Source organism: Ambystoma mexicanum, chromosome 2q, assembly GCF_040938575.1.
Source record: "Ambystoma mexicanum isolate Mex_15411 chromosome 2q, UKY_AmexF1_1, whole genome shotgun sequence".
NCBI lineage: Eukaryota > Metazoa > Chordata > Amphibia > Caudata > Ambystomatidae > Ambystoma > Ambystoma mexicanum.
The window spans coordinates 459,906,415-459,933,643 of NC_090924.1; the positions used below are offsets into that span (position 1 = coordinate 459,906,415).

The 27,229-nt window shown below is 45.9% G+C and overlaps 1 protein-coding gene across 2 annotated transcripts in view; it reads right to left on the minus strand.

The window, feature by feature from the left end:
• IMP4 (IMP U3 small nucleolar ribonucleoprotein 4) overlaps positions 1 to 27,229 on the minus strand; it is a 124,352-nt gene that overhangs the window by 84,691 nt on the left and 12,432 nt on the right. Inside the window, exons 1-3 of one of the 2 annotated variants that reach the window (XM_069647571.1) lie at positions 15,145 to 15,163; positions 14,413 to 14,521; positions 14,139 to 14,222 (exon numbers count right to left, since the gene is read on the minus strand). Coding sequence is in view for 1 of the 2 variants with exons in the window: in XM_069647570.1 (XP_069503671.1) it covers positions 14,139 to 14,222; positions 14,413 to 14,521 (193 nt within the window). In the remaining variant the exon portion in view is untranslated. Of the gene's footprint in view, positions 1 to 14,138; positions 14,223 to 14,412; positions 14,522 to 15,144; positions 15,164 to 27,229 lie in introns of those variants that run through there. The other variant, XM_069647570.1, reaches the window with a different exon arrangement.

A 27,229-nucleotide genomic window follows, 5' to 3' on the forward strand; every position in this document is an offset into this window, starting at 1 on the left:
TGTGTCAGTTTTAACACTCCCATTTCCAGGGATACATACCCTCCGTGAAGCACTACTTTGAATGCCTCCCAGAGTGTTCCCTTCCCCAATACCGTGCCCAAGTTCTCATGAAAGTAGTTCTTGACCAAGCTATGGAGCTCGCTCTTGAACACCACATCAGTCATTGCCACTGGTTTGAACCTCCAGTAGGGGCGAGCTGTTGCTAGGTCTAGGCGCAGGGTCCATAGCATTGGGGAATGGTCAGAGTGTTCTTGGTAGTAGCACATAGTCTTCTGTCCGGTGTCTGAGGTATAGTTTCTGTCCGGTGTCTGAGGTATAGTCTTCTGTCCGGTGTCTGAGGTATAGTCTTCTGTCCGGTGTCTGAGGTATAGTCTTCTGTCCGGTGTCTGAGGTAGCGGCAAGCAAGGATATAATCTAGTCGGGACCAAGAGTTGTGAGCCATCGAGTGATGCACGAATTCCTCTCCGTCCGGACTTTCAGTCTCCAGACATCCCCCAATTCTATGTCAAGACCGGAGGCTCCCATTATGCTTCTCTTTCATTATTAAGATATTTAAAGAAAGCTCAGCAGCAAGATCTTTTTTTCTCTGTGCACCCGAGTTCCATGGGTCATATGCATGTAGAAAAGGTGCACAGAAAAAAACGTAACCAATAGAAAACATCATAAAATGTCCTTAAAGTTCTGAAACAACCTAAAACTTCATTTCTTAGGAGGCCTGTGGAAAGTTCAATACAAGGTCACCAACATGTGACCTGTATCGTCCAATGAGTGTCCAAGTCCCCATAAACAGTGTAGAATATGATGCCACTTCCTCTTTCTTTGCTGCTCACAGCAAGAGATAAGTGCATCATATTTTAGAACTGTATTATTATCTATGTTTGAATTTCAATTTATAACTGTTTACACATATAATGCCTTGTTTACTATTAACGTAGCTATGCGTCTTTTGAATAGTTCATCTTTTCTTGATGTCGTTAGACGCATTACACATCTTTAGTTCCGTGACTAGCCTTCTCCGACGCCAGCTGCTTCCTGCTGGCGTCGGAGAGGACTGCACCGTCATTAATAATCTTTTTCAGCTTTATTAAGCCGTGTATTTATAAAACGCGAGGGTTCGCCTTCACGAACCCTCACGCGTGTGCTCCGCCTGCTTCCCCGACGAAGCTCGAGTTATCAGAGCCGGGGAAGCAGCAGTTTCAACCTCCGTGTGACTGCGGCGCCACCCGCGGTGACCAGAGGGAGCTCCTGCATGAACAGGTGACTTTTTCAGCATTCTGGCACTCGCGAGTGCATTTTAGTTACGTTCATAATGGATTTTGCGATCGCGGGTGCCAGAAGCTGATTTTTGTGTCTTTAGATCTTCTCTTTTGAGTTAAAAAAAAAAATAATAATAATAAAGTGTGAGACCTCTCAAAGAAATTAACTTTGCCCATTGGATCAGGGCTATACAATAAAAAAAATGTATATGTATATATATATATATATATATATATATATATATATATACACACACACACACACACACACAGGAGTGTGGCGAAACGGGTCAGGTAGCCTCCCTTTGCTACTGGGAAGCCGTTTTTCTACTGCAAATTATTTTTTGAATTAAAACTTGAAACATTTAATAAGCAAATTTTTGGCAGTGCAGTGTTTTATTTTTCGGCGTGCACTTATTGCTGAACATTGATGGGTTTCGTTAATTAAAGGGAGTGCAACTTCCAAAGGAACTCGACCTTGCGGGCTGTGTTTACCTTTCAATTTTATATATATTTGGAAACAGAAAAAAAAAAAAAAAAGATATGGGAGAGTAGAATATACATATGAAATAGATGAAGTGGCAATGGCGAAAAGCCTGGAAAAGGTGCTGGGTTCCACCGTGGAGACCAGTATCAGAAGAGCTATGTCAGAAATGCTCCTGGCCATCCAGCAGCGCCTGGACAACATGGAGGAGCACCTACAAGAGAATTCCCTACCAAGAAAAAAAAGACTCCGAAGAGAAAGCACCTTTCGGATGGGAGATGTATTCCGGCTCACTTGAGTAAAGACTCTACGACCCCCCCCCCCCTCCGAGCCAGCCAGAACCAGCCACTGCTGCCCTTTCAGATGCCGTCTCCAGGCTGAACAAGGCCTTTTTCAATAGGAAGGAAACCCCTTCCGCCAATGGACCCTCTTACCCAGAGGAAGAAAACAGGGGTAGTAGACCCTCAAGCCCGGAGAGATACCAACAGGGCTTTGACAATCTATCTCCCATCTCCTCCGACGAAGATACACGTACAATAGGGTCACGGCCCTCAACCTCAGGGATTGCGGCAGCCCCCATCCCTAAGAAGTCAGCCGAGGAACATTCTCCCTCTAAGGGGATGTTTACTTCAGAAGACCTAGTGCATCCCAGATCTTCCGACTGGGAACCATCTCCAAGAACAACGGAGTACATTAAAGACAGGCTACACAAGCCTTTAGACAAGGACGTCAGAGCGAGACTCAAAGCAGAATGCCCACGCCCGGAAATCCCAGGCAAGGTAGCCCTGACGCCGGAGTTAAACTCCAAAATGATTACTTACCTAGGAAAGAATGTTAAAGATCCACGAATGGGCATAGATTGTGCTTGGAGATCCCGTCAAGACAGGGTATTGGACATCACTGGTCCACTAGCAAAGATTATGGACCTAGCTGAAGCGGCTATAGCCACAGGCGAACCTATCGACCCAGTAATCCTCTTGGACTGGTCCCAAAGAGCCATCCGTTTGTTGGGAAACGCCAGCTGCGCCATATCAGCCGAGCGCTGCAAGGGTATCCTTTACAAAATTGACGCCAAACTAAGCGAGCTAGCAGACACCGAATCCAGGGCCGCTGCTCAGGGTCTGCTCTTCGGCGACACCTTTATGAAGGAAATGCCCAAATTCGTTGGCACCTTCACTGCGCTAGACAAAGCACAATCTTCCATCAAAAGAGTTTTCTCCTCAAAATGTTCACCAGGGCCGGACGAGGTAGAGGTCGCTCTTCAGGCCGATACTTTTTTGATCGAAGACCAAAGCAATCCAGGGATCAACACACCTGGCAGGATCGTTCGGTTACCTCCTTCCCTTCGAGAGGGCGAGGAAGAGGTCACGGCTGGAGTAGAGCCGCCCGATACCCAGCACAAGAACAAACCACAGGTCAGTCTGCCTATTGCAGACTGACCTATTGCCAGCCCGCAAACGCCTATAGGAGGGAGGCTAGCCCCTTTTGCGCATGCATGGGATGTTATCAGGGGATGCATGGGTCAGAGACACAGTTTGCGGCATGCGCCTAGAATTTTTCGCACAACCCTTTCAAGCAGGTCGTCCCATTCCGATTACAATGTCCAAAGAGGACAAGGTAGCGCTAGACAAGGAAATTCACTGTTTAGCGTTGAAACAAGCGATTCGCCCCTGCACAAGCCAAGGCGGTTTCTTCAGCCCCATATTTCTGGTGCGCAGAAAGCAAAAGTGCGTCAAGTGATAAATCTAAAAGCTCTCAGCGATTTTATAGTCTACCGTCATTTCAAAATGGAGGGTATTCACATGCTCAGGGACCTCCTGAGACCCAATGACTGGCTTATGCGTCTGGATCTGAAAGATGCGTACCTCTCGGTGCCCATACATCAGGACCACGCAAGCTATCTGAGATTCTCCTGGAAACTGGGAAGTCACAAGTCTGCCATTCGGTCTCTCTTCAGCTCCTTGGGCCTTCACCAAGCTCCTGAGACCAGTAGTAGCAAATTTAAGAGAACAAGGCGTCCGGCTGATAATATACCTAGACGATATTATCTTCATGGTGCAATCTCAGGCTCTGGTAGATCATAAGACCAGGCTGGCCACAGACCTGCTACACAGTAACGAATTCCTCAAATTGGGAGAAATCGATCCTTCAAATCATCCAGAAACCTAGAGTTTCTAGGGTTTGTAGTAGACACCGAATCTGCTCAACTCTGTCTCCCGGCGGCCAAAACTCACTCCACCAAACAGGAGATCCGCAGACTTCTACAGAGGGACGATGTATCTCTTCGAGACCTAGCAAGGGTAATAGGACTTCTCTCCTCTATCAAAGCTATATTTCCCGGACCTCTACACTACCGGGAATTACAGAGGCTAAAGGGACAACATCTAAGATTCAGTCTCTCTTACTCACAGCGACTGACGCCATCACCAGAAGCGAGAACAGAAATCAACTGGTGGCTCACACACAGAGGCCTGGAACGGCGGGGCAATCTTCGGATCTGCCCCAGATATAGTGATAGAGTCAGACGCCAGCCGTTCCGGCTGGGAAGCGAGATGTGGTCCAGTGGCCACAGGAGGAACATGGTCACCCCAGGAACTCGAGATGCATATCAACTGCCTAGAGCTCCTAGAAGGCTCCTTTGCGGTACGCTCTTTTGCCAAAGACAGAGTGAGCTGTTGTATCTTACTGAAGATGGACATTTCAGCAGTAAGATACATCAATCATCTGGGTGGCACCAAATCTCGGCCCCTAGCCGAACTAGCCAAAGACTTTTGGCATTTCTGTCTAGAACTGTCCTGATGTCTACCCCCGGGGACCCAGACCACGTCCAGCAACCCCGGAAGCAGGCATCAAGTTATCCTAAGCAAGCCCAACAACCCCTGCTAGGGGCTATTTGGGTCCAGTCCTGGCGCCTATGGTGCCAGGCTCATATGGAGAGTTAGTCCTGGCGCCATAGGCGCTAAACTCATTGATTAAAACTTACCTGATGCAGACCATGCTGCAATCTTTCCTGATGCAGACCATGCTGCAAGAGCTTCAAGCCGAAAGAGTCTTGGAAGGGACTATTTTACTTGGGGACTATTTTTTTTACTCGGGCGGGGCCGAGGAGGAATACTTACCTGGGACTACTTTGGGGGCTATTTAAACCACGCCCGAAGAGCAGCACACACTTCGCGTTATTCTGCATCCAGCAGCGTAACGCTCACCGTGCCTGCATCCAGTCTTCTGCCACGCCCGCCTCGAGTTTGGAGCTCCTAGAAAAAGGGAGAAAGAAGGAGAAAAGGTTAGAACAAGAGCAATATCTTTAATCCTTACCCGAGTTCCCGATTCAATGCGCCTTCGGGCTGGAAGAAAGAAGTTATTTTATGCGCGTCACCTTGCCTGCTGCAGCACCGCGCTAAACTCACCATCCTTCGCAGCATCTTCACATTCCACCGCATCCTCCTGCATGTTCCAGCCGCAATCCGGCACCTAAGGAGAAGACAAGAACAGCAAGGTGAGCCAAGGGAATAAGCAGAGGAATATTAGTAACCCCCCCATAGACTTACCTGATTTTACCACTGGGGGTACTATTCCTCTTCACGGGTCGGCGCAGCTTCCACTGCATCTTCGCCGAACCCCGGCCCCTAAGGGGAAACAAAAGGACCCTCCTCACCACAATAGACTTACCTGATTTTACCACCAGAGGTATTATTCCCCAAGACTTCATACTTTCTCTCAGCGCCTGAATAAGGGAGAAAGCAACAGGTTACATATTGACATTATTTTATCGAACTGTGTTGGAAAATACAAATCCTTACCAGAATACTACCGGTTGCCACGAGGAACTCTTCATTAGGGTCAAGCTGCAAACTGCAAGGAATCGGACAAGAGTGAAAGTCAGGCATTTGAACTCTTACGAACGTATACTTACGGCGTCTTGCCGGGAATCTCGGAGTCAAAATTGTTCTGGAACTCACCAATTCCTTAGAGCCAGTGAAGCTACTGGTTATCAACGCGCCCCTGCACTCAATGCAGGATGGAGAGCTCATCTTTTCAAACCATCAGGTGAGACTATAAGAGGGGAAATCAAAGACGATCTGTGGGGAGAACAGTGGGGGTGGCGGGGATTTACGCTCAACTCCACGGGTGGTTAATTCCCCTTCTCCATTTGCAGAAGAATATTCCTATGGGCCAAGCAAACAAAGGTAGGTGGGCCAGTCCAGTCCGTCATCCGGCCCTACGCGTCACGTTGGTGGAGACCGCAGCTGTCCAGTTCCGATCGACGCCTCTGTGGGAGCCAGGTGAGCGTAACAAGAACACCGGATTTCGGTCACGGCAGAGTATCTACCAGGCCTTACGAACTTAGTGGCGGATTGGTACTCCCGACATACGATCGATTACAGCGACTGGAGGCTCGACAGAGAAGTCTTCCTTCGTTTTCAGCAAGTTTGGGGTCCCATGTCCAAGGACTGGTTTGCCTCACGCCTCGACACCCAGCTACCAGTGTTTTTCAGCTGGAATCCAGATCCAGCAGTAACGGCGACGGATGCTTTTCTCCAACATTGGACCGAAGGTGTACACTATGCCTTTCCCCCATTCAACATAATTGCAAGGACCCTGGCGAAGGCCCGTCAGGAACAAACAGAATTGGTCCTCATAGCCCCGGTCTGGACCTCTCAGACCTGGTATCCAGTTCTTCTGAAACTTTCTTTGGATTTTCCGATCCTTCTACCCCGATTTCCCGATCTCGTGTTGGATCCAGTGGGACAGCGTCATCCCCTTCTCCAAGGCTCTCTGATCCTAGCAGCCTGGAGGATTTCAGGTCGAGGTGGAGAGTTCCAGGCATGTCTCACATGGCAGTCAGCCTCAACGAAGAGAGCTGGGCCCCGGCCACTCTCAAAAGATACTCCAACTCTTGGAACGCCTGGAGGAACTGGTGCTTAGACAAAGGATTACATCCAGTTTCAGCACCTATAGAGGAGATTCTTAATTTCCAAGCATCCTTAGTTGAAAGAGGTCTGGCCTACAGGACAGTTGACGCCTACCGCTCTGCTATTTCTGCAGGCCACAATCTAATAAAAGGGATCCCAGCAGGAGAGCACCACCTTGTGTGCAGACTACTCAAAGGAGTCAGACTGACAGTTCTGCCTCCGTCCCGTTACGCTAAGCTCTGGGGCGTTAAAGTGCTGAACCTTTTCCTATCTTGGCTAGATAACAAGGAGTTATCTCGCACTGCCCTATCCGGCAAACTCACTACACACTGCTCTGCCTCGTCTCCTGCAGGAGAGTTTCTGACATTAGAGCCCTTGATCTAGCGGGCAGAATCTTCTCCCCTGATGGCATAGTGTTTCATATACACAGGAGGACAAAGTGCAACTCCAGAGTGATTTCTTACCCGGCTTTTAAGGACCAGCCCAAGCTCTGCTTAGTCAGATGCCTGAAGGCTTACGAAGAGGTTACGGCTCCCCTTAGAACCTCTCCCAATGGCCAGCTATTGATAGCCTTGCGCAAACCTCATAAAGCAGTTCCCGCTCCAACCCTAGAACGCTGGGTGCGGTGGACTTTAACCCAAGCAGGGATACATACATTGCTCTTCGGAGCCCACTCCGTAAGAGGAGCCATGGCTTCCAAGGCCTTCCAGGTCGGAATCCGACTGAAAGATATAATGAGAATGGCAGATTGGGCAAGCAAATCTGTATTTAAACAAATCTACCTGCAACCGGTAGAACAGCCGGCATTTATTGTGGTGAGTAAGCTTTAAACTAGCATAATGGGATCCTCCATTCTGGACATAGAATAAAGATTTTCAATAATAACTTACTAGAAAGTCTTAATTCTATTAAAGACACAGAGGCGAGCATTATCCCACCCAGCGGGATATTAGAATGCATCACGCTTCATGGTTATACATGTACATTGCTAAATTGTTACATGGTTTTGAATGCATGACTGCCTCTCAAATAACACTACGCATTTTCTCTCCCACCCCTCTAAGGGAACTAGGGTTGTAATATACACGATCTAATTTGAATTCTTTATCTCTCTCTCTCTCAACAGCGTCAACAGACAAATCCGCCTAATCCATGGCACATTTCTCTCTTCTACTATGAGATGGCTTCAGTTCCAATTCTTCCATCAGACAAGTTTTCAGCGTCGAACGAGGAAGTGGCATCATATTCTAGACTGTTTATATGGGGACTTGGACACTCATTGGAGGATCCAGGTCACATGTTGGTGTCCTCGTATTGAACTTTCCACAGGCCTCCTGGGAAATACTTTTAGGTTGTTTCAGGACATTTCATGATGTTTTCTGTTGGTTTTATGGTTACATTTTTTTCTGTGCACCTTTTCTACATGCATATGACCCATGGCACTCCGGTGCACGGAGAAAAAAAAATATCTTGCTGCTGAGCTTTCTTTAAATATTTTAATAAAGAAAGAAGCATAATGCTCGCCTCCGTGTCTTTAATAGAATTAAGACTTTCTAGTAAGTGATTATTGAAAATCTTTATTCCATTGCGCTCAAGACCGCCTCCGTTGCCCTGGAGCGCCGTCTCTCACCCCCTGTCCTGTCCCTTCGTGGGTCTAGTGTCACGTTGAGGTCTCCTGCCCACACAATGTTGGTGTGCGAGTATTTTTGACAATGCCCCACGATGGCGTTATTCAGGGTCATCCATGTTTGGACCATAGATGTTACCAAGCGTGAGCATCATGGTGCCAAAGCACCCAGAGACGATATCTCCCTTGTGGATCGATCACAGTGTCATTTACGCAAAATCCCAGTGACGTTTTTTATCAACCTCATTACTCCCGCTGAGTATGCTGAATATGTAGTGTAGTATTTGCAGGTCCCCCAGCTTCTGGCGACCCCCTTTTTTCCATTCTCAATGAGGTGGCTCTCCTGAAGCATAACTATCCTGGCCCTGTGTCTCTCACAATATTGTACCACCTTCCGGGTCTTGCGCGGATTGTTGAGGCCCCGGACATTGCAACTGATTACTTTATTCACCATAACTAGGATGGGGGCTGTAGACAAAAGCAACTCCATCCTGTTCGCTCATCCATCCTGAAACTAAACTTTTGGCCATTTTTGTGAGATGGAAATCTTTTTGAACCAACTTAAAACCACCCACACCAAGAACTGCCCCCCCTCCAACTGACACCATCCCAACCTCCCCCCACCCACACAGCCCACCCCCAACAAGCAGTGACTGAACCACCCCCCGACATCCCACAACAACCATTTTACCATGGACTACGGAACGGGGGTGCTTGACCTCCACCTCTTCACACCTTGAGGGGAGGACTTGAAACAATATCTTTCAGGTGAAATAGGACAGATTCATTACATTTGCAGCTTAGGCTTAGCAAGACCCATCGGGGAGTCTCACATTTAGCATCTGTTTGATCAACAATCAGTTCAAGCAACAAGTGTGAAACCCCGGGGACAATGTCAAACCATCGCACCGACCCGGACGCCTAAATTGTAAGGTCCAGCAGATCACTCGGCAGGGACTCGAAGTCATGTACAGACCCTTGGTCGGTGGCTGCGGGCTCTCTAGCGCCCCTCCCCCCAATTTACTTGTATAATTATACAATTAAATCCAAACAAGTAAAATTCTTAAAGAAACATACGTGATGATAAAACTTGACAAAATGTCTAGCCGATATGAAAGAATAAATACCAATTCAAATGCTTTGATTACTGTTCAATAATGAACAATTGCAATTCTGCTGCAAGTCTGAGTTGCACAAAACATGCGCTGCCATAGTACATCAAGATCAAGGACTCTAAACTGTTGAAAATAACTTTTCAAGTACATATTACGTGAGGTGACTAAACTAGCACAAACAATTAACAGATGTATTAAGGATTCGGATTGAGCAGCCTCTTGGCAGAAGCGACATATATTGGCAGCCTGAGATATTATTTTTCGTTTGGCCAACACCTCGTTTATCAGCCATAGGTTCAGTGTAAACTGCAAAAATGCAGGTCTATAAAAAGGAGATGGAAATGTTATAAACTAGGACTCTGGGGTTTGAAATCTTTTGTACAAGAACGGATTATTTTTAAAATCTATGTATGTAAGGCAAGGTCTGGCAAGTTATGTACAATCCTGCTGCCAAATCTTTTGCTTGGCTAGCACTGGATTGGATAGAAGGAGGTCAATGGAAACGCCCGCTTCCTCTAATCTATTGGTGATTTCACGTTTCCAAGCAATTAGAAAATTGTGACTTGCCTGCACATACTAAGATAAAATGCCCAACACTGAATCTTTTTTTATTGGGCAATAGGCATTTCCTACATAAGGAGCGGAGCTTCCACAAATAGGCTCCATAAAGGGATACCAGCCCTAGCGTGTGCCTAGTAATGGCCATAGGTTGGCTTGCTGGTAATGATAAAATGGGTTTCCAAAAATCGGCCTTCTATCTTGAGCCATCTCCGGATTCTAGAATTTAGTCTCTGCTCCATAGAGTATTATAGGTACTACCTTTTGCCTATAAAATGTGAGTTTTGGATTACTAGAACACTTGCCATATTTGGCATTTATGATCAGCGCTATTGCAATTTTGGTGTTGATTTCATTGATGTAGGGAAGATCCTTTTGGTGAGCATTAATATTGATACCCAAATAATGATACTCGTGGATGACTTCAACGTTTCGTTTTGAGAAACCAATGGATTGTACTTCGATCCTTCCTGGCCTTTCCACACTGTAATATCTTGGTTTTGTCATGGTCGATTGCTAATTGATTATCTTCTACATATTCATTTAATGCATTTAACTGATTTTGTAGACCTTTGGATGTCTTAGCCAAGAGGACCAGATCATCCACATATAGGAGCCAGGGAACAGTGTTAAGACTCAATTTTGGAAAGTCTGAAACGACCTTGCTGAGTTTGTCTTTGGCATCTGAAATGAATTAAATTTAACAAGGCTGAAGCTAAAATACAGCGGTTAGGGAGAATTCTCAGAAATGTGCCAATTCCCTCCACCTTAGAGACCACCAGTAACTTTACTGGATTTTGAGGACTTGATTTTTTCAACCTGGGGAAAGCGAGACCCTTTTCCCCCCACACTCATGTATTTTATTGTGATTTTGAAGACTGTTTCTTTTGGTTATGGAGCCTGACAAACTCCACAGGCATCATCTTTTACATTGTGTCACATAGCACCTTCAGCGCAGTGACAAAGGGAAGTCTTTCAGATTTCCCAAAGGTTTAAATACCTTCTTTGGGATAAACTACTGTTTTCCAGAGCAGTAAAGTGAAATTGACTTTACTTTTGTAACTTTCTAGACCCAGCACACACCATCTTACAATAGGGTGCTAGAGGGGTTACTTGTCTAGCTTCTCATGAACATTTTTATGTTACCCTATCCTCACTGAATGGCTGGTGGCAGTGGTTTACTTTTAACTACTGTGGTGTGCATTTACAGCGGGCTGCGTTCGCAGTTGCAGTAAAGCACCCAAGGGTGCCATTTTTGTTAAAATTGCCCCAGTCGTCTTTTTTCGCCATTTCTTTGTGGAAAGGTCCTTCTTGAGATTTACTCTGCGTGCCAAACCAGACCTGGTCGCTTTGTTCGCTTTGCCTTTGGCTGGATTCACGAGTGAAGCCCGCCTGTGGCTCCAGGGTTTCTGGGGTGGGCAGGAAGTGAGGGAGGTGCCCGAAACCCCCTGTGCTTAGTCTCCAAGGAGTCCAAAATGCACTCTGGCGTGATTGGCTGGCTGACACTAGCATTGCAAATATGAATACCAATACATTTTTATCAATGTAGAGCAGATAGAATCTTCACTTCGCATTGCTTGCTCCATGTCAGATCGGGAGGTGTCCATTCATTCTGAGACAATTACATCTCAACAGCAGGGGCACCAAGTATCCCAAGCATAACAGCAAAAGGCATCTATTAGATCTTCTTGCTCCCTTGCTAGCTGGAATATGAGAGGATTTGTCCACCTTCTAGATCCAACCTTTACCGAACTAGAGTTATGACATTGTTGCCCTTCAGGAGACCTGGCTTACTGCATCCCCCATATAGGATGGTCACATAGTTTCAGCCGTTCCAGCCAAGTCTCTACCCAAAGGTAGACCAACCTCTGGCCTACTATTTGCTGCAAAAATGTCATCTGGCATTACTCTTCAACCATGGGTGGCACCCAACATGTATATTCAATTAGTTAAACTTAAGTGGGCTAAGGCAACTGTAGCGGTTATTAATATTTACTGGAACCACACAGGTATTGTCTCAAGCAAGATACTTGGAGCCCCTGCTGTTGAGATGTAATTGTCTCGGAATGAATGGACACCTCACGATCTGACACGGAGCAAGCAATGCGAAGTGAAGATTCTATCTGCTTTACATTGATAGAAGTATTGGTATTCATTTTTGCAATGCTAGTGTCTTTCAAGGTGTCTTGGTACAAGGAGAAGCCGAAGGCGAATAGCTCAGCTCTAGATTGCCATATTGCATTTAGCACAACGCCCAAGCGTATCCATAATCTGATGATTGACAAGACTGAATCCATCAGGAACTGGACTGGATTGAGGTCAGTAGATGTAATGCCCTCTAGACTCGGGCTATTGTTAAATAAATTCAAAATACTTTAACTGTTCAGGTCATATTGCAGATTATTGTAAAATAAGATAGTGAAAGTGCACGGGCATTATTTTGCTTGGCATATTAATATGATGCGGCTTCTTAGAAACCTTGGTATACGGACTCTCAATCAACGCAAAATGACGCCTTGATAGTGTTAGTGACATGACCAGGTTTAGCCATCTGAGAGATTGCATACTCAGAATTAGAGTGAGATGTGTTATGTGGTCCTTGTAAGTTTGCACAATCTAGCTATTTTGGATCTCGACTTTGGGTAGAGGCCATGTACAGAGCGACTGATTTTTCTATTTCACATCGTCGCTGTTCAAGGGATAGGAAAGTGTTGTTGCTTTGGGTTGAAAGCAAGATTCGCAGAGGGGATCTACTGGCAAGTAGAGGAGCAGGTATCTCTGTCACTGGGGATTGTGTACGGTCCTTCTTCATGGACTTTGGTTGCGCTAATCAGATCATCCAAAGGTTTATATTTGAGGTTAGGAGTGAGGGGTTTAATTCTGTTATCTTTGTTGGCCTGATTAATGTTTGTGTACTTCTTGACTACAGCTGAAGATGCTAACTCCATTTGTTGGTTAGGTGGATTAATGGATCTGATAAATTGTTTAGTACTAGAGTGTGATTGAATGACCTTTGTTTTGACATTATTGGATTTCTTTACCGGCAGCTGAGATTTAATACTTTTGCCTCCCAACGGTTTAAAAGTGTTAAAAGCTTGTTTATCTCGATTGCGGAGCAAGCAGCTGTGGAAATAGCCGAGGTTCCCATCATTTGCGTGGATTCAACTTGAGGCGTAATTCTGGTGATGTCTTGTGCACTTAAAGGACTTTTAGTGTGGTCTGTCATTGGTACCGCTGGTGGTTGGTGCGAGGCAGAGTGTACATCAGACACAGCCGCCATAACAGGGACTAGGGGCACATAAGTGCTATCTGGACAGATGGGGATGCAGGGAGGGGGAAGACTTGATATAGCGATGCTAGATGACTATCCTTGACGTGCATGTCGCGATGCAGTAGCTCCGTGATCAGTGTCGTTTGGTGGTTGACTTTAGTATCAAGAGCTTCGAAAAGTTTGGTTAAAGTAATCAAAGCAACATTCATTGCTGTTAATGCTATGTCAATTGAGGAATTCACTACAGGATGTTGAGAGGTCAGTGGAACAATGTTTGCGAGATTGGTTGGATTTCTTGGTCTGGCTTAGTGAAAGATGAGACGAATTTTGCACAGAATGTGGGAACATTATGGGTGCTTGTGAAAGATTGAATCTACATGATGGCAATGGAGAGGCAGGTGTAAGATTGCCAACTCCTCGTACATGTAAAGTAGACACACTTATGCTTTACAATGGATTGAATTGAAATTGCGATGAGCCGAACACAGCGTCTACACGCAAGGTAATCCGTCGGCAACTGATGGTAAAGCTCCAGGCATAGTCGAACACTGAGCATTGCGAGTGGATGCCTGACTTGAAGCTACATCAATACCCATAGGAGGCTCATGAACATTATGTTTGGGCTGTGGGGAATTCAAAATAATCACACTGTCGGGAATTTCCAATGGTGTTCGCATATAACCTGCGACCAACAGAGAGTCTTCATTCATCAGGTAACAGTCCACAGAAGCAGCGTTTTGGCAGCCAAGCAGGACTTCTCCAGCACTTCCCGTATGCGCGCCCCTCCCTAATTAAGCACCCTTGCACGACAAACTCAAAACCAAAACCATAAGGGGCTTTAATGTGATGCCTCCAACATAGACATGCACCCCTTTGACTCATTCAATGCAAGCATTAAAAGGTAGTTTTCTCACCTTCACCACCTTCGTCATCATATTCTATCAGCTTCTGAAGAGACAGGGCATCTCGTCTGATCTCCGTTGGGATAAGACGGTTTTCTAGCAAATAATCAGATGTTAAAGATTATTGGTACATCCAAGAAAAGGCTTGCCTTCTTAAAGAGCATTTTATCAATTCCCTGAACTAAGTGTGGTACATTTCCAACCCATGTTTCCCTTTTACATAGATGGATGATTAATCCCTTGTTTGAGGGGCTCTCTGGAATCACTTTTAGTTTGGCCCACATACCATCTAAAGCTCTTTTTAACTTCTGCTTCTTGTCCTCAATGCTGTGTTGTTTCTCTTCGATTGCCTTCTTATACAGGTACTCCCTTCGCAGTCTAGCCTCTCTTCTCAGCTACAAAAGGAAAGAAAACAAGGTTTGCATGACAGTTTACAGAAAATATATTGATCTCGATTACCATTGCACACAGTCACCATTTGAAGCCTCCCATCTGGCAAACTAGGCCACCACAATGAAAACAAGCAAAATATTGTCAATGTCATTTCTTTCAGTCTAATAGAAGAGAGCTTTAGCTCAGACCAGGAGCCAAGAACTCTGACAAAGTAAGGAGGAAACATCGGAAGGGGGTCAGGAATGTCACAATACAGTGATATGATGGCAATGCAATGTGCACCAGTATTCATTTGGTGCAACTGGTGTGCAATACGTTTCTAGGTGCATATAGTACCCAAATGAAGGTTTTGCATTCAATGTCAGCCAGGCACTAACAAAAACATGGGAGTGGCAAGTGTTCAGCTTGCTAGTCGGGAAGGTGCGACTCTGTCTGAACACTCGTACCTGGTCTGCTCCAGTATTATTTCAACAGCTTTACCACAGTACAGTGTACAACCCTACAAATAAGGGGCACACCCGCCATTTTGCTACAGGCAAATAGTCGCAACAATAAAAAAGGTGTACAAATACTCCCAATAAAATTAGGAACAGGAAGAGAGGGTGATGCCCCTGCTTCCACTCACACGGCTTCACAACAGAGGATCACTGGTACCAGCAGAGCAGTGTCACAGGAAGGAGATCCAATGTTATTACTGCCTCATCTGAAGAGGAAGACAGTAAAAATGTATCTTTACGTTTGATTTGAATAAACTAGATGAAAAAAGTATGGATTATAAAAGGATAGAGTTAAAATATATTGTTACTCACCTGAAAGATTTACTTTTTTTTGCTCACTAAAAATAATTGTACTTCCAACTTAATGAATAGGAAATTATACTCAGAAGATCGATCTGATGACTAGTTATGCTTCCAGCACAGCCTGCTCCTAGGTTCACCAGCCTATGGAGGTGTGCACAGCAGTGGGCAGCAGCCATTGCCAGGATATTTTTAATACATAAAGATACCAGTTTCTTGTGATAGCCACAGCACATTTTGTAGAGAAGTTTGTGCACCCACCCCTAGCTAAGTGCAGACAACCCCAAGCTCGATTTAAGAGCTACATCTTAGTTAGGGCACTGAAGGTGAGCAGCTTCCGATTCCTGCCTCATACTGCCAAGATTGTGCTGCTTTGCCACTGATTGAGGCCGGCTAAATAGGAGAAATCCATAGCCCCACTACCAGGGCTAGGCTCACTGCTCTGCTAATGGCAAGGATGCAGATCCCATACTGCACAAGTAGTCCATACCGTCAGGCTGTTAAGATGCAAATAGGTCTATTGTATTTGTAGATTGCACAAAATCTTACTAATCAAGCATCACATTATTATATAGACCATTTTCTCTCTTTTGTCTTTACAAATATCATGCAAGAAAAAAGAATACAACCACAATAATAATACAGGACTGACACAACAGCAATGGAAGCTGTTGGGTAAGAATTTGTAGAGTCCAACTGGTATTAGATAACCCACCATTTAATATAGGCTTGTTCTACACAGGTTGGTAGTTTGACAGAGCAGCTATGCTTATCTTAAGAGAGGTAATCTGAGCTGTACAATATCAGTAAATACAGGTATCCAAGTAAACAATTAAAGTTATAGTATAAATAAGGATAATTAGACAATCTTTAAAAAGCAGTAACTAATAGTAACATTAATCCCAAAGTTAGGATTCAATTTGAACAAGCGCAATAAAGCAGGTTAGTAACTTTTCATATGTTATATTTTCCAGCACATTGAGTGTTGTCATTTGAGGTCAGTAATGAGACTTATTTGTGATCACCTTTGCAATATGGAGTTATAATGAGGGAAAGGTTATGGTTAGATCAGAACATACTTTGTACTTAGAAAAACAGTTAGATTCTCCCAGAGGGATGCAGGCAGTCTTTTATCCCAGCAATAATAATGTTCAACAATTAAAACCTGTAACGGAACAAGCACTGCCAAATCCAATAGGTTCAGAAGGGTGCCTTTAGGGAGCCAGGATAGCCAAAGTCAATGGGCCAGTTCAAAGTTTTTAAATTATCAGTAGTTCAAACAGAAAATCACAGAAGCTAAAGAGGAGCCACCATGAAGAAGCACAAGCAGAAATGCCAGTGCAAGTGGGTTGAGGTGACTCTAAAAAGGGTAAAATAGCACTCTCCAAGATAGGAAGCACCACAATCGTCTTCGTCCCAGGCCTTTTTACGCATGGAAATATTGCAAATATGATAGCTTTATTATTTTCCGGTGTACATTTATGCACACGTTTATAGCAGAGGGCAGTGCAAAGGTCAAGTTGCCAGTCAAGGCCTTTGCCTTCATGTGAACAATGTTTTATTGCTTTCTCTGGAAAATGAAGACCTTTAATGGCAATAAACACATTTACAGGACTTGGGGCAGGTCACTGACCTGTAACTATACCCAGTGCTGCAGATAAGATTTTGGAGGTGACGTATTGTACTCCCTATTGTAGAGAGTAAAGGCGATTCAAGAGAATAAAGACTTTTCTCATTTGCAAGAGAGTAAAATGTAGCCGACGTGTGCAAAAACTGTACGGAAATCATTAGCATGCGACAGCTTTCTGCATGGTGACCAAATACCTCTTTCATTATTTCTCTAAGGTCTGGCCATTTGATCTTTCCTGTGAATATTTAATGAAAACACAAATACCTAGTCAATTATATAGTAAAGCAAACATTAATTGTATTGTGAGTTTTGAGTTTCGATAGCAGAATTGTCTTTTGATGCTTAATGAAATACCTAATTTCCTGGAGCTACTACCACCTAGTGGTATGCCAATGTCATGATACAACAGTGCCGAGAGGCAAATGCTCCATGCTAAATTCTATACCTAATCGCATGGTCAAATATTTACATAGCGCTTTTGGCAATGCGCTGTACATAGAACAAGCGCTGTACAGAGAACATATCAATCACAATTATCACCAAACAGAAGTTGGTACTCCTTTTCGACCTTGAAAGGATGAAAGACTTAGTTGTCCGTGCCGGGATTCTAGCCTCACGCACAGATTGTAGCAACGAGTGCTCAACCTGCTGAGCTATCTTACTGGCTAACATCCTTCAGAGGTCAGTTAACTGAATATCGACTGAGGTATAATAATCACAGGGCCTAGATGTTGGACGAACCATGTATGAAGCGTTACATGACGTTAAATGCCTATCTGGATTATCACCGGTACAGGTTTTGCTGAGTTTCTATTTCAATTACAAATGTAACTTTCATTTGTTTGTTTTTGAACAGCGCTTGCACTTCCTGTAGAGTCCGGTTTTGGAAGTTGTAATTATATAGTCTGGAAGATTAGAGAGGCTATAACAACTGCGATTGTCATCACTCACCCTTGAGCAAAGACTCTGCTGCCACTGACCATTCATAGTAATTTACCTCATTGACTGCAAGGTTGAATGCATACTCATTTTACACACTGCTTTTATAATTAGGGTGTGATAATAAGTAAAAATGATCTGCCTAGGCACGATTATGCACACAGCACAAAAACTCTGAAAAAATACAATTGTGCAATACTTGCTTTCACTGGGACAAAAAGCATAATGCCTTACAAAAGATTAATTCGCAATTGTAAATTAGTTTAGCATCTTATTAATTATACAATCCTAAAATGCAAGGAAAATAAATATGTACAGTGCCGTTTGCTCCACGAGCACCTGCAGACAACACAGCAGAAGTTGAATGGAAAGAAACCATTCCTTTTATCACTTTTAACCCTACTGTTAGGAGACCTCAACATAGGCTTTAATGACGCCAATGACCAACATGCAACTGCAGCATCTAACATCCTAACAGAATTTGGCTTCACCCAGAGAGTAAACCAACCTAATCATAATAAAGGGAGAACTCTCGACTGGGTTGCCGATCACAATTGCAATGTCTCCATCACCTCTATCTTACCCCAAACTTGGACAGACCATTACCTGATATCCTTTACACTAGCTATTAAAAGACCCACTGTACAACCACCTCTTGCCCAGCCCACATTACTAGAAATAAGAAAAATAATCACAGTAGATAAAATACTACCATGTATTTTGCCTACCCTCAACTCCCTACCCGACAACTCTGATCCTAGCCTCCTAGAAGAATTTAACAAAATTATGAACAAAACTCTTGACACGATTGCCCCTCAAAAACTTAGAAATAGTAAACCGAAAAGCCACCTGAATAATTTACTCCCCACTTAAAGAACCCAAGACTAGACAAAAGGAAATGTGAAACTCCTTGGAAACTTCACCCCACAACAGACAATAAGCTTAATCTAATATGCATTTCATCCCAATACAAGAAAGACATCCTCTTGGCTAAACAAGAAACATAACACTAGAATTACTCAAGCGAACTCCAGTATGAAGGAGCTCTTTACCATTCTAAAAGAATTAGAAACTCCAATCATATCCCAAGACAACTCCATCAAAGATAAAACATGGTGCGCTGATATACAGCATGCGCTAGCCAACAAAGTCTCTAACCTTCAAAAGAAAATAGCACTAAAGAAAGCGTCCCCAACTTCCACCATACCTCTAAAGAAAGTGTCACCATCCAACAAAATGGCACTATCTAAAATCAAACATGCCTCCCAATTCCACTTCTCCAAAGTCTCTATTATAGAGGTCAAGAAAGGTATACTGGGTCTTAAACCTTCTAACTGTAAGGGTTACCAATGCCCTGCACAACTTATTAAGGATGCCGCTAGAGAGCTAGCGCCATTCATTACCAAACTTATCAATGCCTCTTTTACATCCGGCACGATACCCAGCAACCTTAAGGAATCCTGGGTACTCCCACTCCTTAAGAAGCAAACGTTAGACCTGTCCATTCCAACCAACTACAGGCCCATCACCACTGTGCCATTCCTGTTGAAAATCTTACACAAAGTCGCATACATCCAAATCCAGAACTTCCTAGAACTTAACCACCTGTTAGGCTCCCGTCAATCTGGTTTCCGGCCATTACATGGTACAGAAACAGCACTCATCGATCTTAAAGCCCAAATAGACAGACTAAGAGACAACGGCAAACCTGCATAACTCCTCCTCCTTGACCTGTCGGCAGCTTTCGACTTATTGGATCACAATGTTTTATGTAGTCACTTGGACTCAGCTGCCCACTTTTCAAGTGAGGCAATAGCGTAAATACAATCATTCATTGGCGACCGAACCATGAGGGTTTTCTCGCCATTTGCAGCGGCGGACCCTATCCCCATCACTTGCGGGGTACCTCAGGGTTCCTGTGTCTCTCCAACCCTGTATAATATTTTCACTAAGCCCCTGTTTGATGATTTGGACCATCTGGGTATCACTTACACCAATTATGCAGACGATACCCAGATCCTCCTACCACTTACCGGGGATTACAGCGCAGACCTAGCTTTGGTGAATAGAATTTACAGCATCGTTCAGGCATGGATGGCCACACACGGCCTTTGTCTGAACGATGACAAAACTGAACTTCTCATCCTAGGATCTGCATCCCTTCTCACTAGACTTTTTTTTTTTTTTAAATATTTTTTATTTTCAAAATAAAACAATACAAACCAAACTTGCAGCATTATACATTACAAACTGTAAACATCAATTAATGCCATGTTACTGCACTTCAAACCCCCCCCCCCCCCCAAGAGCTTATCAACCTTACAGTTCTGTGTACACTTGGTGTGGCCGGGCGTCGCCCCTCTCAGAAGCAGCAGGGTCCATTTCCGTGCCAAACAGTCCCGTAATTAACATTCTCCAGGCCGGCAGGTTGCCCACTTCTTCCTCCCCACAATTACCACACGCTTCCTGCCATACCACCGTTTCAGCCTCCGCCCACTTCTGCAGGTCCCGCCACCATATCTCTATTATTGGCCCATGGCGTTGCTTCCAACTCATAGCTATCCTTCTCTTAGCAAGTACATACGCCAGGTCTCTCAGTTTCCCGAGATGTTTGGTGTTCCGTGGTCTAGGGAACCCTCCCAGGAGGCAGGCCCAGGCCGTGTCAATGCGTAGCAGAACCCCCTTATCTGCTAATTTCTGTGCCACTTCCCCCCAAAAGCCTTCAATCACTGGGCAGGACCAGAACATATGTGTCATACCTGCATCTTCTTCATCGCATTTCGGCATGCTTGTCTACCTGCGTTCGCAAACTTGGCTATTTTCTTCGGGGTCATATATGCTCTGTGCGTAATGTACAGCTGTATTTGCTGCAATCTAGCATTCCTGGACACTTTCTTATGGTATCCCATAGCCCGTTCCCACATCCCATCAGTCATCTGTGCCCCCACTTCCGCTTCCCAATCCAGCCTCAAATCCATCAAGTCCTTCCCCACCCGGGTCATCACCACCTCATATAATCTAGAGATCTCATGCCCGCCCTCTGATATATCATAAATCGTTCCGATCAGTGCGTCCGGATCTTCCGCTAGCACCGTCTCCGGCCAAGTCTTGCGGATGATCTGTACCAGCCTTAGATATGTAACATATTGGCCCCCGTGCAGCCCTGTTTCTTCACCCAGGTCTACGAATTCTCTAATGGCCCCATCCTGCCATATGTCTCCCAATGTGGCCAGCCCAACCGTTTCCCAATATATCCTGATAATTTTCCTGAGCTGGCTGTCCCCCATAGTTAGGGCGACCAGTGGCACATGCGGGGAACACGGGTACGGGCTCTCAATCAACTGGCACATTCTGCGCCAAATTCTCCACCCCAACAGCAACATACATGGGCGTCCTTGCAAGTCCGACCTAGGGACCCAGACAACCTCCTTTAGATAAAACGGGGCGCAGTCCCTCCCAACCAGCCTAGACTCAGTTTCCTCATCAGAGAGCCGTTTGGTCACGTATTGCAGCTGGCTGGCCACATAATAGGCCTCAAAGTTCGGCAGCTTGATGCCTCCCCTATCGTGGAAATTTTGCAGTTTCCACAAGGCTACCCTGTTGCGGATGCCGTGCCACAGGAAGTCCCTGCATACACTATCAAGTTTGACAAAGAACTTCCTGGGTATCAAGTATGGTATATTGCTGAAAAAGTGCAAAAGCCTGGGCAGGACCACCATTTTAAGCATCGCCCCCCGGCCCACCATTGCCAGCTTCTCCCAAAACCGCATACTATCGCGGATTTTCTTTACCGCCGCCTCGGTATTGTGCAAGTGTTCTTCCTTCACAGCATGATATACATCAATTCCGAGGTAGCGGAAAGACTCAGTTGCCCAGGGCACGGGTAACACCGGCAACCGTTCCAGAGGGACCCCAATGAAGCTCCCCAGCGGGAACATGCTCGATTTACTGGGATTAACCGCTATGCCGGACAACTCCGCATACTTTTCCATGACCTCTAAAATGTACTGGAGGTTTTCCTCCGGATACTTCAGGTACAACAACAGGTCGTCAGCATATAGGGATATCAAATGGTTCTCTCCTCCCACCTCGATGCCAACCAAGTCATATTGTTGTCTGAGGTACACCGCCAGGGGCTCCAGGGCCAATATGTACAGCATCGGGGACCAGGGGCATCCCTGTCTGGTGCCTCTGCTAAGTCGCCACTTTTTGGATATCACAGATCCCGTGCGCACCCTGGCCAGTGGCTCGCTGTACAGCAGTTTCGCCCACCTCACGTAGCCAGGCCCAAACCCGTACCCCTCCAAGGCCGCCAGCAACCACGGCCACCTCACTGAATCAAATGCCTTAACTGCATCTAGGGACACCACCACCATCTCTTCATCACTTCTGTTCCCCTCTTCAATCACCCGGTGAAGTCGCCTGTGATTGTGAGTTATGTTTCTGTTGGGGACATAGCCCGTCTGATCCGGGTGTATCAGTTTACTGATGACCCTTCGTAGCCTGTTGGCCAGGACCGCCGTCAGGATCTTGCTGTCCTGGTTCAACATCGACAGCGGCCTATACGATCCACAGCATTGTCGGGGTTTATTAGGCTTGGGGAGCGGCACTATCAGCGCTTCTCTGAGCGTTTCCGGTAACCGACCCTTCTCGAAAGATTCATTGAACATTTCTAGCATCGGGGGGAGTATCTCTGCCCCATACACTTTATAAAACTCACTCGGGAGTCCGTCCGTGCCCGGAGTCTTACAAGTGGGCAATCCCTTCACTACCTCCTCCAGTTCCTCTAGTGTAATAGGTGCGTCCAGCTCCTCTCTTCATCACTAATCCTGGGCAGCTCTATGTCTTCCAATGTAGTTCTGATCTCTGCCTGATATTCTCCCCCTTTGTCCTCATACAGTGCTCTATAATAATCAAGGAAGGCTGCATTAACTCCTTCTTGGGTGTCTACCTCCTCTCCGTCCTCTCTAACTATCATCCTGATCGGGGGCCTAGGGGTTTCTCTCTTATATAACCATGCCAGTAGGCGGCCAGTTTTATCTCCACCCGCATGCTGCCTCTCAACATATTTCCTATAGTTAAGGTTACAGAGCCTTTCCCAAAGCTCCGAACACTGCTGCTGCAGCTCAGGTACTAGGTCTGCGTCCCCTCCTGCCTTGCTACATTCGCGCTCCAATTGTCTCTCCGCCTTCTCTAGCTCCATCAGAACCCCACCCTGCAGGCCCTTTGACTTGGAAATAGCGTCTCCTCGTAACACAACCTTGAATGCCTCCCAAAGTGTACCAGCCGAATCTACACTGCCCGTGTTAACCTCAAAGTACCGCTGGATCGCCTCCTTGATGTCCTCCCTAAAAACCGTGTCCCTAAGCGCCTCCGCACGGAGGCGCCATGTAGGTATCCGTGCACGAGGGCGGCCATACTGCCAGATCAACACTAAGGGCGAGTGGTCCGACAGGACCCTCGCTTTATATTCAATTTGAGTGGTCGCCATCACCACTTCTGACGTGGCAAAGAAATAATCCAATCTCGTGTGTAGGCGCTGTGGAGCAGAGTAGTGAGAATACTGCGAGGTATCAGGGTATTTCAGTCGCCAAACATCCGCCAGCCCAAAGTCGCCCAGCAACGTCTGTAATACTCTGGCCACCGGGGTGGGCCGATCAATCCTATCATCGGACCTATCTGCCCTTGGGTCGAGAACACAGTTAAAGTCCCCTCCCCAAATGATCGCTCCCCCCACACATGTGCCCAGACGGGTGCATAGGGTCCTGAAGTATGCAGCAGCATTCTGATTGGGGGCGTATGTGTTAATAATGCAAACTTCTCTATCCTCTACCAGGGCTATGAGCATAACCAGCCTGCCCTCCGTGTCCACCTCCTGCCACGTGACTCTGAACGGGACGTGCGGTGCTACCCAGATTAGCACTCCCCTGGCATAGGCAGAGTACGGGGAGCCCACCACCATGCCACTCCACTTTTTCTCAACCAGTTCTAACTTGTGCCGGTTCAGGTGTGTTTCTTGCAATAGTGCAATGTCAATCCTCTGCCTTTTGAGGTACAACATAACTTTATTCCTTTTTAAATAACTATTAAGTCCCCTGACATTCCAGGTGACAATCTTAAGGTCTCCCATGGCAAGTACGTTCCTCCCTGCCTCTCTTGTAGCGACCCCCAACCGCCCACATGACACAGATAGCGTTTCGGTCCAGTAACTCCTCATATAAGCTCAAACTCCCTTCAACTATATACACAACTAAACCCCAACTTCCCTCCCCTCCCCCCACCCGTACCTTCCCCAACATCACACACCCCAACTGCTGCCCAGCTCCAGCCTCAGAGCTCAGGCACCCCCACATCTAGCTCCGCAAGCACCGGTCGGTGAACGGAGCCCAGTAGGGTGAGGTCACCCTAACGGCCACCCAACTAAAACTATTGTGGGGTAGAGAGTATCGCCCCGTAAGGCTCCCGATCAAATAAACATTCACAGTGTCTTGACAAATAGTGCAATCATCTGACCTTCTTTACCGAAGGTGTCACACCGACTATATTCAAGTCCCACGAGCCACGCCATCTTGCGACGCCATTTTACGATTCCCGTATCTCTTCCGAGCCTTTTCTGGGCCGAACTTCTGATTCCTGGGGGCATCCTTGCGCATCGAGCCATCCCATAGCATCCTCCGGGGTTTCAAAAAACAAGGTTTTATGTGCATGGAAGACCTTCAATTTTGCAGGATAGAGTAACATATATTTGTGGCCCGCTTCTCTCAGCCTCCGCTTTACAGACCCAAAGTTCATGCGACTACGCTGTACAGTCAGAGTATAATCTGGATAAGCCGTGATGTTTGCCGCTCCTCTCGTGATCGTCCCTCCTTTACGGAAGTATTCCAGTATCCTCTCCCGGTCGCGGTAGTAAAGGATTTTGGCGATCACAGGCCTAGGCGGGTTCCCCGGAGGTGGCCTCCTAGTTAGGGCTCTATGTGCTCTTTCTACTGCAAATCCTTGAGATAGGGCCCCTCCAGGTATCTCCTGTAAGAACATGGATTCGATGAAATCCGTAGGGTCACGGCCCTCCATCCCCTCCGGTAGGCCCACGATGCGGATGTTGTTGCGACGGGCTCGTCCCTCAGCCTCCTCCGCTCTGCTCTCCAGGTTGCCCATCCTTTGTGTCAGGGCATGCAAGTCGGCCTTATGAGTGGCGCAATCTGCTGTATTCGGGCCAACTTCTTTTTCGAGGGACTCCGTGCGCTCCGCCAGGGCCCTGACATCTTGTCGTAGCAGATTAACGTCCTCTTGGACCTCTCCAACCTTGCGGTCCAGTGCAGTCTTTAGTTCAGTAACGGCCAGTTCCAGCTTTGATTCCCAGGCCGCCCTCAGTTCCACAATCGCCGCCAGGATTTCTTGGTTGGTGCACGAAGACGTCGTGCCACTCCCAGCCAGCGCATCCTTACTTTTGGTAGTGTCCTGGCTCGGGGGAGTTTTAGTGAAATCGTCTAAGGTAGGCTGTTTCACCTTCGGCCGCACCGGCCTGCTCGACATGGCCCAGGAAATCGATCGGTTGCTAAAGTAGCAAGTTTGTGTACAGTGCACCTTCACAGCTAGGCCACCGTACAACTCGCTTCTATTCCAGTCCCGGGCCATGGTCGGCCATTTTGAGTCGCCCTTTGTTCGCGGAGTCTTTTAACTCGTAGCCACCGATCTCTGTCGCCGTTAATCCTATTCTCTCCAGAAGTTCACAATGCGTGGCCAATACCTTCACACACCATCATGTGTATCGTCGGTGGTCAGCGATCCGTCGTACCGCACATATTTGCCCGGATCGTTGCAGGATCTCGGGAGCTCCTCCAGAACGCGTCCTCCTACATGGCTCTCGTAGCCACGCCCCCCCCCTTCTCACTAGACTTGGCACGGAATACTCATCTTTTATCATTGATGGGAACCTAATCAAGGTTGCCAAGGAAGTAAAAACATTAGGTTTTTACTTAGATTCTACCTTGACATTCCCTTAACAGGATAACACCCTAGTCTCCTCCACAGCATACACATACAAATTAATTAGAGCCAGTAAACAATTCCTCTCATCTATCTAAATAGACTACTGTAACGCCTTATACATTGGAGCTAATACATTATTAATAAATTACAGATACTCCCAAATTAACGCCCTTAGAGCCGCACTAAATATCCCTAGGAAAGAACATATTTCTGACATTAGAAGGAAGCACAAGTGGATAGCTACACATGAGAAAATTAAACTAAAAACACCATCCCGTATCCATAAATGCCTAAACAACGAAGGACCACGATAGCTAATAGAAAGATTTTCTAGAAAATCAGCTACTAGACCTACGAGAGTAGTGAATTTCAACTGCCTACAGGTGCCTCGCTTTAAACTATCCACCATTGGGGACACCAGTTTCCCAGTCAAAGCAGCCCAACTGTGGAATTCACTACCCACCTCACTTAGAATGGACCAAACCTTCACCAAATTCAGACAAAATCTGATTATATGGCTTTTAGAGAATGAGGTTAAATAAAACCTGCAGACCTTGGCCATCCCTGTAAATAACTGTACACCTGTAAATAATTATATAAACTTCCTGCATAGACCACCTGTATTTCTGTACTACTGCTTCAGTTTGTGTATATTTGAATAACTATTAGACCAGCTGTTTTTCTGATACCTATGTAACTTATGTACTAAGCTGTATGGCTTCTTACTGCTTGTGCCCCGATACCCTCGGGTCTGGCGCGCCTAATACATTTTAAACAAACAAACCTAAATTACAAACAAACTGTGTGCAGTTTCTTTTTCTGAAAGGCTTCTGAGAAATACAATCTGTTTCCGAGGCTTTTATCAATGGTTTGCAATTACATCCATGTAGATCAAAAGAAGCGTTCTGGTTTCTGTCAATTAACCGGACCTTTCCACTGCCTTGTGCTCTAAATTTGTGTGTAAAATGTATGCAGGAAAAATCTTATTTACACACTTTTCGTACGTAAAAAGTCCTGGGTATGCATGGCCACTATAAAAAACGCTTTGGCTATTAGAAACATCAAGGAAACCTCTTGTTTGAGTTCAAATGGTGCAGCTTAAAGAGCTGTTAGAACTAGAGCAAGATCCCAAGGAGGCAAACTCGAAACAGGCACTAGCCCAGACGGAAAACTCTTTATTAGCATATTGATCAGTGAATGATCCATCATTGTGGTGTTTATTGAGCGCCGACCTAGCTTCGAGAAGCAACAGAGTATTTTACAGTTATGAAGGGGAAGAACAAGGTGAGGGGAGCAGAGAAACCATGAAGTGCGGATCCAAGAGGTGAAGGTGGGCAATTTGTCAGCAAGGTATC